The sequence below is a fragment of the Crocodylus porosus genome, unplaced genomic scaffold (assembly GCF_001723895.1).
Source record: "Crocodylus porosus isolate Cpor-Errol unplaced genomic scaffold, CroPor_comp1, whole genome shotgun sequence".
Classification (NCBI taxonomy): Eukaryota; Metazoa; Chordata; order Crocodylia; family Crocodylidae; genus Crocodylus; species Crocodylus porosus.
In genome coordinates, this window is record NW_017728906.1 from 71478692 (window position 1) to 71489282 (window position 10591).

At 44.3% G+C, this 10591-nt stretch overlaps 1 protein-coding gene across 1 annotated transcript in view; it reads left to right on the plus strand.

The window, feature by feature from the left end:
* The window catches only part of ANOS1 (anosmin 1), a 189219-nt gene that overhangs the window by 923 nt on the left and 177705 nt on the right, over nt 1-10591 (plus strand). Inside the window, exon 2 of the mRNA XM_019528468.1 lies at nt 7972-8019. Coding sequence (XP_019384013.1) covers nt 7972-8019 — 48 coding nt within the window. The remainder of the gene's footprint in view (nt 1-7971; nt 8020-10591) is intronic.

Sequence of the window (10591 nt, forward strand, 5' to 3'; positions counted from 1 at the left end):
CTTTTTTTTTTCCCTTCAATCTCCAACCCCTCCCCTCTTCCACCAAGGAGACAAGGAGAGCTAGCAGCTGTGCTTTTCTAACAACACTATTGATAATGCATTTTTAATAATATTTCTAACAAGAGTGTGCGTGGCACAGGCATTCCCCAGAGACAACTAGTGGCAGTGCAAGGCACACTGCTGCTGGTTGTCCCCAGAGAACCAAACATCCACACCATGTGTGGACATGGCCTATAGGTGTGTCCACACATGCAGGCACAGGCACATGCACATGCACATGCACATGCACATGCACGTGCAGCAGCTCAAATATTAGTGGCACAAAATTGCGCCGGAGATTTGTGCCTCAGCCTGCATGCCTGAACATGCACTTTGGTATGGGGCAAATTGTGCCACTTGGGACAAACTGACCTTGCCCAGCTCCTTCTGGGTCTTCAGCCAGGGGGAGCTAGAGGCCCAGCTGGTTGATATCTGGGGACACTAGCTCCTTGTGCCAGCTGGACTGCTGAAGTAGCCCTAAACTAGAGTGGCTGCTGCACTCTCTACCCACTGCTGTCTATCTGTGACCTGCTGTGACCTGTGACAGCATCCATCCCGTTGGACTAGTGGCCCCATGGCTGCATGCCTGCCAGATCCAGACAGGGACCGCACGGCAGCCTGGGCTGTGGTACAGGCACTGTAGCAGAGCCTTCCGCACCTCTAGGTCAGCTCCCAGTGGGATGTGTCTGAGAACAATAAATTCTTGGCACCTTGAAAGAACTAGTTCTTCAGTCCATAACGAGAAGCCACAGTAAGAAAACAAGCAAGCCAGTTTTGCAAAGAGCCCTCAGCAAGCTGGCAGAGTTCCAGCCTGCAAGGGCCTGGGAGGGAGCGGGAGGAGAGAGGTGAGGCAGGAGTTGCCATGTGCATGTATTGGCACATGGCTGTCAGGCAACCTGGAGAGCAGTTCCCCAGGTAAGTGGTGGGGGGAGGGATTGAGGCCCCCATAGGCAGGGGGGAGTTGGGGATGGGGCTGCTGCACAGCTGGACAGTGCCTGGGGCCTGGGACTGCAGTGCATGGCTGCAGGGCCTTGGTGGGGAGCGGGACGGGGCTACAGGTGGCTCATGGGGGGGGAAGGGGGGCCAGCTCCCTACTGTGGTGCACACTCCTGAAGGGCAAGGGGGACCTGTGTTCACCAGATTTGTGCATGGGGCAGGGGTTGGCTGCCTGTTATAGGTTCAGGCTCTCTCCCTGCTGCCCTTCCCTGGGGCCTCCACAGCTTGGTGTGTGCAACTGCATGCTGCAAAGAACAGCAGGGCAGTGCAGGAAAGCTGCTTCCCACTCCAAGCTCCACGCTGCCCTGGTGACATGTCCCCTGGGTGCAACCCTGTGCTGCTGCCACCGTTGCACCTGTGTGTGTGGGGGATGCATCACCAAAACAGTGTGGAGCTCACAGCAGCAAGCAGTATTCCTGCATGGCTCTGCTGTTTTTTGCAGTGCTGGGTTGCACACACTAGGCTGCAGAGGTCTTTGGGGAGGGCAGCAGGGTGGGAGCCCAAACCCGCAATGGGCAGCCTGCCCCTGCCCTGCGCACCTATCTGGGGAGGGTACGGGTCCCCTCTTTCCCCCGGGAGTGCATGCTGCAGCCAGAATCTGGTCCCCTCTGCCTGAGTCCACAGCAGGCGGGGAGCTGGGATCTGATCTGCTGCAGCAGCTGCAGCCTCCTTCCAGGGGCAGGGGGCTGGTGCCATAGCCCTGGCAGGTGGAGGCCCCTTCTAGCAGGGCTGGTGGAGCAGGAGCTGTGGATGCCCCCACAAGGGGCACCAGCAGGGCTGGGGGGGATCTATGGGGGGAGAGTGAGGGGTCCCAGAGGGCCAGGGGGCTGTGGAGCAACCTTTCATTTTAAATATGGATTGTGGGGTTTTTAAACAGAGAATTTGTGATTTTTTTTTTTTTATCAGGGAAAACCAGGATCCCTGCTTATAACCCTAGGCTACCTATAGTAGACAAGAAAATAAATCCATTTTTGTTTGTTGGTTTATTTTCTGCAAAGAAAAATGATGGTAAATATGGTTAGGATGTTTTCGTTTAATTTTGTTCTTCTGTATAAGCTCTTATGATGCTTTTCACTGTAATATCTTCACCCCCTTCAGTAGTGCATTAAACAATGTAACTGATATTTGTGATGGGCCATATTCCGGCCATCTGCCCCTCTCATATTTTCCCCAGGAGAGAAGCATGTACAATGGAGTGCTCTTATTTATTTTTGTAACTGTAACAGGGCACCCTAACGTTTTTTTTTGTAATACCCTGTTATGAGGCAGTCCGCCCTGCTCTCACCTACCATGCCTTGAGGTTACTAGATATATATGTTGTGTGGGGCTGCCTTTATCTTATTATAATGACCACCCAACTTGTGGTTGAGGCCTTATGGGCCGGTCGCATGGCTTTGTACCTTCCCTACACCATGTCCCATGCCTCATAGTTGGCATCCTGCCGGATGTTCTACTTATTGCTGATGGCATGCTCATTGATACAGCCCCACTCCGGGCCTTCAGGCCCCTCGGCCTTTCTCTCGGCCCCACTCCAGGATGTTAGCTCCTCTTGGGCCCCACATTCTGGACCCACCCAGTTCTCCAACTTATCTGGTCCTGCACTCCATACTTGGCCCCTTTGCTGGACCACTGGACCCTTCTGGTCTCACTATACATGTGGGGCTTCACTATAATCCTCAGGCTTCAGGCCTCTCACTGGGCCTCTCTCCCTTCAGGCCTCAGGCTCCTTGCTAAGTCTCTCTCCCTTTGCTGGGCCTGCATTCCATTCCCAGGCTACACACTGGGCCTCTAAACCCATGTGGTCCTGGTCTTGCTGCAGGCAAAGAAGCAATAGCTGGGAACTTGGTGCTGGCTCTGGGCAGGTGGGAGTGGAAAATCCTCTGAGCCCTTTCTGGAGTCACTTCAGTGCATGGACCCTGGGGTTTGCATGGAACTGGAACAGTGGAGGAATACTTTGTGCCCTGCCAGCCCTAGCAGCTGACTCCTCTCCCTGTGCCTCTTGTCCTGCCTGGGGTGATCCTTGTACACCCATCCTGGTCCAGGGATCCTTATGACACTGTGAGCAGGGGAAGCCTCACAGAGCTGGAGCCAACCTGGGCTATAGGGTGAGCATACCTCCCTCTGCTGGCTGCCTCCAGCTGATAGATGCCTGTGGCTCATAGATGATGTGGTCCCCGGGGGGAAGGCATGCTCACTGGGCAGCCAGCTGGGTGGACTAGCCGCTCAGCTCTGCTCAGCTGCATCCTCCCTACCCCCACCAAAGGGTGAACATATGTTCTGTTCACTCCCGATCTTACCTAGGTTGCTTAAAATAAAACACATAACTTAGATCAATTCTGCCTCAAGCTTTTTGAATGTCTCTGTACCTAGTCTCAGAGTTTGTTTAGACTGGCCCAATAGGATGCTAGGATATATTGTAACCAGATGTTCCATTTGCATTATCTACCTAATCAGAAGAACTGTAGGTGACTTAGTGAAGTACTGGGTGCACACTGAGAAGATATACTATAAGAAAGAGTTTAGTGGTATGTTCCCAGTGCCTCATGGAACCACTTAGGATAATTCTAGTCTGAGGATGATAGGGTATGTGAAGAGGGTGCAACATGTGTCCCTGTGGCACTCCCTAGCATCACTTATGGGTAGCATGGATGTTTCCTTAAGTATTTTGGGACCAAGTCATTCAGAACATTGAAAGTAAGGACTGAGATGTTGACTTCCATTCCAGGTTCAGTGGGAGGCTACGATACAGGCAATCAGAAGATAAATGGGATGTATTTCTGAGGTGTTTTGTACTACTTACAGTTTTCAAGGCGTTATTGGTTTAGTGCATCTGAGGTAGTTTAAAGGTATGACTAACTGAAATGCAATCATTGTTTGGCAGGATACAACAGAAAATTCTAACCAACTTGAGAGACTAGAAATATTATTCCTGGGTGCAAGCCTCATACCTGGCTGTCTGAATATCAGTAACAATCACTTTGTATAATGTTACGTGAAAAATACTTAATATTGAAGATGATCATTATTTGTCCACTACCATTACAATCTATCAGATCACTGAATCTTGCTAATCGAATATGTTCTCTGTCTTTCTCTTTTAATTTAAGAATGATTTATAGCAGATCAAATAGAAAGGCCAGAGGTAGGTAATCAACTTTTATCTAAAGCAAAACTAGCAACTCATGTGGCTAAAAGCTCCAATCTTGCTTACGCGTTTGAATGCCTAGGACTTCATAATCACCTAAAGCAGGTTTGCTCAACCCCCAGCCTGCGGGCCAGGCCTGGCTCCTAGAGCTGTGTTACTTGGCCCACAGGGCTCCTCACAGATGCTTGGGGCTTTCTGCAGGCTATGTCATGCTAGAGTGGGTTACTTCAGGGCAGTGTGGGGTCTGATCCTGGCACATGAGGCTTGGGCAAGGGTGGGTTGGGGTCCCAGAGCCTAATCCTGATGTGTGGGCCAAGCAGGGACAGCATGGGGCCCTGGAGCCCAATTCCAGCTTTGCAGAGTCAGCACAGAGCCCCAGGGCCTGATGCTAGCTAAGCAGGGGTAGTGCAGGGCCTGATCCAGCCCATGGATCAGACTCACACCATTCATTTGGCCTGCAGGGCCAAAACCTTGAGCACCACTGGCCTGAACCAGTAATTTGCAACCAAGGTGTTGTGACATCTTAGGGTGTCTTGAGATCTTTTCAGGGGTGCCATGAGGTCCACACAGTATTAGCATTGTTAGGTGTATGTATCACTGCTTTTCAGGGCATGGAGTTGCCCTGTTATGCCACTGATTTGCAGTATTGTTTATCTAACATTGTCCCTGTTTGAAGTTTGCCTTGATGATAGGTATTGGTTCATCTAGTCAGTTGCTCTATTTCATGAGTATGACAGGCTGTCATAGGAAGGTTTTATTTCTACACTTTCCTTTCATTTGTAGGTTGTCACTTCAGAAGAGGTAGTAGAGAATGTTTTGTAGCTTTGTCATCAGAGGTCAATTTTGAAGGATGGGAGCTTGAATCAAATCTTGCAGAATGGAACAGGTTTTCAAAAACACTAACAGGAACATACATGTTGTCAGAGCTGATAAAACAGCATATTTTCCAGCACAGCCTCCTATCTCTAGTGATGCAGCCATCATGTACCTGATGCTTAAAAAGAAGGCTCAGGAAATACCATGATGTACAGTTATGGATGTAGATAGCAATGACTAGGAGTCATTTTTTAGAGTAGCTTGCCTCCATAGTTAGTTTCTAGTTGCAGAGATGGTGGTGTCATACTTAACAAAAGCTCTTCTCTAAGGCTTGTATCATATATGCATGATTCTGTCCCTCCAGTGTTTTGCTTGCTTACAAATGTCTGATCTAGTAAGGTGCTTAACAGCTATATGGCTTTAGTTTCCATGGCATCTTCTGTGATCGTCACCTTGAAGGATCAGGTCAAAGACATTACTGGTTGAGTAACTGGATATTATAGCCTGCATTTATACCAGTCTGAAATAAATCTGGTAAAACCACATATAGACATTCTGTTTGACATCAATGTGACTACAATTTGATTCTCTAGAGATGCAGGGAATCCAGCTGTCAATTTGAAGGCTTGTAATTTTCAAATACTCTGAAAATAAAATACTATCTGGATGGGTTTTGCATGAAAAATAAATCTATTCTAGAAGTGATTTCTTTTCACATTAGCCATTTACACAGAGGGGAATGAGGGCTTCACACCATATTGTTCAAATAAAGTATTGAAAATTAGCTGTTTACTTTTAAAAACAGCATTTGTATCACATTAGTTTCTACGCAGCTGCTTTTACTAAATAATGCTTTTGTGTCCCTGAACTTAATATTTTTGGTTTAACACATATTGGATCTCAATAGGAAAATACACACATTCTTAGACATGAAAAATTACAATGGATATGAGGCTTAAATCTGTATATTTATTACTGTTGTTCCAAGTAAGAGGTATATTTCAAAACCAGGAGTAGTTATACTTCAGTGGAAATAACTGAAGAAAGCAGCAAGTTGCTGCTTATCTGTTACTGTAATCATAGCTATTTCTGTCAGTCTTTATGTGAAAAAGAAAGGGAAAAGATATTGAAAGGAGCACAACATACTGCTATAACGTTACTACTGGCTAAATGTGTAAAAGGAAATAAGTACTAGACTAGCACTGAGGGTAGTATCGAAGTATTTCCACTACTATACAATATCTATCGCTATTCTAAAAATATTTCTATTTAAGTTTCTTTTCAAGGGGTTGTGCATGACTTGTGTTTCACAAGTGTTGCAAGCATTACCATTATTTTTGTGCCTACAGACACTGCAGTTAGTCAAATTCTAACATAATTACAAAAAAGATAAGATTGTCAGAGTGGAGCAATGATTGTGGAGTACTAGGGCTAAGTACAGACAGTCAAAAAGCCTGAGGCTGGACTGATTCCCTCTTTGCAGGTTAGTATAAACTGCATAGATGAAATTGAAACAGAAGTGAACAGACATTTATCTTTGATTCAGGAAATGCAGTTAGATGCCTGCAGTGGCTCAAGCTGAAAGCCAGGGGTCTTTGGCTGTATCTTCATTTCCTCTTCTTGCTGCCTCCAAGGTATCTGGGATTTGCAGTCCAGAATTACAGCAGCAGGACTCTGCAGGGTTCCTTATCTCTTCTTCTTACTGCTTCCAGGTACCTCTGGGATTTTTAGTCCACAGTTGCCACCAGCAATAAGTTTGAGTAGGGGAAGGGATGTTTAACCCCCATCCCTGGTCCCAGATCCTAGCTGGGGTCTGCCTGGAGGGGCAGTCCCCACCCCTGCAGATTAGGCCGCATCCCCAGCTGGACTTGTCCCCCCCACCATTTGTCAGCCAGCCCTCACTGCTCCAGCTAGGGAGCAGAGGGGTGGGCCCAGCCTTGCTCTCTGGAGCAGACAGCACAGCACAGGGCTGCAAAATGCTGGAAGACTGTGATTTAACTTAAACCAGGAAGAGGTTTGGGACAGAAGATTCATAAACTGGTTTGATCCAATTCTGTTAAGTCTGATACTACATTCAACCAGGTTTATCTTAAACCAAGTTTCAGCCATTTGAAACTGGTTTATGTGCACTGAGCTTCTCTTCTGTTACAGGTTTAAATCAGTTTCTGATCACTTAAATGGGTTTATGTGTAACTTCTGTCTGTAGCCCAGAAGCTCAGCTTTACATATAGTACCCTCTTAACTGGTTTAGGTACCATGTTGTTCTGATACCTGTGTTCTAGTCCTGATTGTTGTTCCACCATGTTCCTGACATTTCTATCCTAGTAGCTATAACTCTGCATTCCACCCCCCCATGCTCCTTGTATCAGTGCACAAACATTTTAGTTGTTTCTTACTGAGCATGTTTTGTAATATCTTTATTGGACCAACTATATAGTTGGGAGGAAGTTTGATAAGCTTCTGGGCACAGATTACCCTTCTTTTGGTCTGGAGGAAGGGGTGCTTTGTGCCTGAAAGCTTGTTAAAATTCTCTCCCAACTACATAGTTAGTTTAATAGAAGATATTACAAGCAAAACCCTTGCTCTTTGTACATTTTTTGGACCATCATGGCTAACAACAATACTCCACCCCCACTACACATTCAAAATCACAGTCAGTGCAGATGCAGTCCTTTCACTGAGTGTATTGCCTGACACTTTGTCATCAACACTGGTTTACTAATCTGACTATTTCTAATCTGTCTTCCTAATGTGACTCTCAGTCTCTCAGTCCAGATAGCCAAACACTATCTGGACTCTCCACACTATGGGGTGATATACTTGCCAGTTTTTCTCCTTGTATATGCTTTAACTGGTTCTTAAAATAGGGTCTTTGGAACTGCACTGGAAAGGGGATTCCAGCTAACGGTAGATAGCATGGTATAAACCACTGTTAAGGAAATAATATTTATGCCCCTATGTTCTTTCTTTTGCAGAACAATGGTTCACTGGCTTGGTGCCAGAATCACAAGCAATGTTCAAAGGTATGTTTTTTTGCTTTAACTACACAATAGCTTTGGATAAGGGAGTGGGTAGGATTTGTTTGGTTATTTGGTTGTTTGGTTATTAGATTTTGTAATTTTAAGGTATCTTGACAAAATTTGTAAATGAGTTGACAACATTTTCTGTTTTGCTCACTGGAGACCAATAAGGCACATGTTAGAGGTAGGTAAATCTTAAACTGGTGAATATCAGCACAGCTCTGTGGCTGTCAGTGGAATTATGTCTGTTTACACCAAATGAAAAATTAGTCTGTAACTTTTATTCAGTGCTTTTTGAAGAGAGGAAAGCAAGGTTCCCAGTCTTGTGAAAGTGAAGCCAGCCTCGTTAAAGTATACCTCTAACAACCCTGAGGTGCTCCAACATTAGACAGTTCATTCCATCTGGACATTTAATATCCAGCATAAGGCTGAATTTCTTTGACACAATTCTTTTACAAATCCCAGTGGCTCTACTGTTGCTCTTTCTCATGCTGACTCTTTGACCCCAAAAGCTTAGAGGGTAAGTGAGTTAATATCCAATTGATTCCACTGGACAAGAATCTTGCTAGGTTGCCTGGAGAGAAGCAACAATGCTACAGCAGCTTTAGAGGGTCAAAGTGGAACTACAGGGTCTAATCACTGACTGCTCTTTTCATAGGCACATAATGGTAGATGAAATCCATTCTCTGCCTTAGAAATTCACCTGAAAACTGTGAAGAATGCATAGTAAAGAACTGTGGAAAAAAGAGCCTCTAAATCTCCATGATGGTGGACTCTTGCAATAGTTTAGGCTTTGTAAAGTATAGCTATCTATATTTACTGTTTATTCCATGATGGATTTGCCATAAATGGGGTCAAACCACAGTAGAATGATAATGGAATGGATTGCTGGATAAAGAGATGTATTGTTTAGTTTTCATAGCCAAGCTCAGTCTGCCTCATGATGTCTAGACATTCTCATATGCAAAACATTTGTGCATTACCAGCTTAATGTAATCTACCTAAATGATACTAATATTTGGTGATTCCTAAGATATATTATATCACCATTTCCTCAATAAGAATTTTAGATCAGTTATTTTCTAATCCAATTTTCTTTGAAGTTACTGGCATCTTTCCCATTGATAATATTGAAGGTAGGTTGATTGTCATACTATGTGAAAACAAATTAAGAAAAAAGTATCAGTGCTAGCAGTGTTTTCAATATGTTATATTTATACATCTGTAAACTGCATGTGAGCAATAGCATGTCAGTATTAGAAGAAAGAGTGAAAAGAATATCTAACAGTACATTTAACTTTCAGTACTTTGTCATTCTGAATTCTTAGGAAAATAAGTTAGGATATCCTTACACAGTTAAATCTCACTATGCACATAATAAAGGTTTAATCAGAGTATGTGATGTATTATAATTAAAACACTTCTGAAAGAATATGCTGGGAAGTGGGGGACTTGTGCATTCTTTAGGTCATTTTGTGCCACTTTTCAATTTAATTATCAAGGCTGATGCTATACCTTTGATATCCTTAGTAGCATATTTCAGAAATATACTTCCTCAATGGATTTTGCTTGCATAATAAAGAAGGAATTTAGTGGTGCCCAACATCTAAAGTTGGGCAGAGGTTAAATGAACATCCATTTGAACTACAACCAAGTTCATAAAAACCATACAAGATATATCTGATCTAGAATGAATTTAAGGGGAGACTTTATATTGCATTTCTGTTTCAAAACGAATAAATGTTGCAAATTAAAAGTATTTGAAAATTGGAAACATAACCAGTATTAAAAACTCATCTCATTGAATATAACTGTGCATGATAACTTGTTAGTCAGAAGGATAACACAACAATAGGTTTGTCCTCTAAGAAGAAATAATGAATTTTGCCAAAATCTTAATGGAGCTTAACAGCAGTCTATGTGAAGTATGGTAGTGTTTGCAGCAGGGTATGATTCATGGTATTCTTGGCCAGTAGTTTCAAAGTAGTACAGACCTTTTTTATCCAACTCTCATTTGCTGCACTGAACATCTCTGTGATTGAGCTTAAGTGAAGACATTTTTTTAATACTTCAGAATAAAATTTTGAAAGCTCCTTCCCCAACACTTGACTTCCACTATAATTTTATGCCCAGCGTCCTTACAAATACATATGGAATGACCAACTATAGGCATACCTGATAGCAACAGATATCCAACTACCTTATTTTAGAGTTGTACTACCAAGTTAAATACTGATGGAAGTTAATTTGACACCATAAGTACACAAGTACAGCCCAGACTAGACCGACAAGCGGAACATACATACAGGTAAGCAACAGGGGCGAGGGCAATGGTGTGATTAGGGGGCCAGTGCACACATCCACAGGAGGCCTCAAATGCCTCTACACAAACACCCATAGTATGGAAAACAAGCAGGAGTAACTTACCCTCCTGCTAGCTGACACCAACCCAGACATAGTGGGGCTCACTGAAACATGGTGGGACCCAACACATGACTGGGCAGTGAATATCAAGGGCTATAGGCTGTACAGGAGGGACAGGACAGGGAGGAAAGGCAGGGGTGTGGCGCTCTAC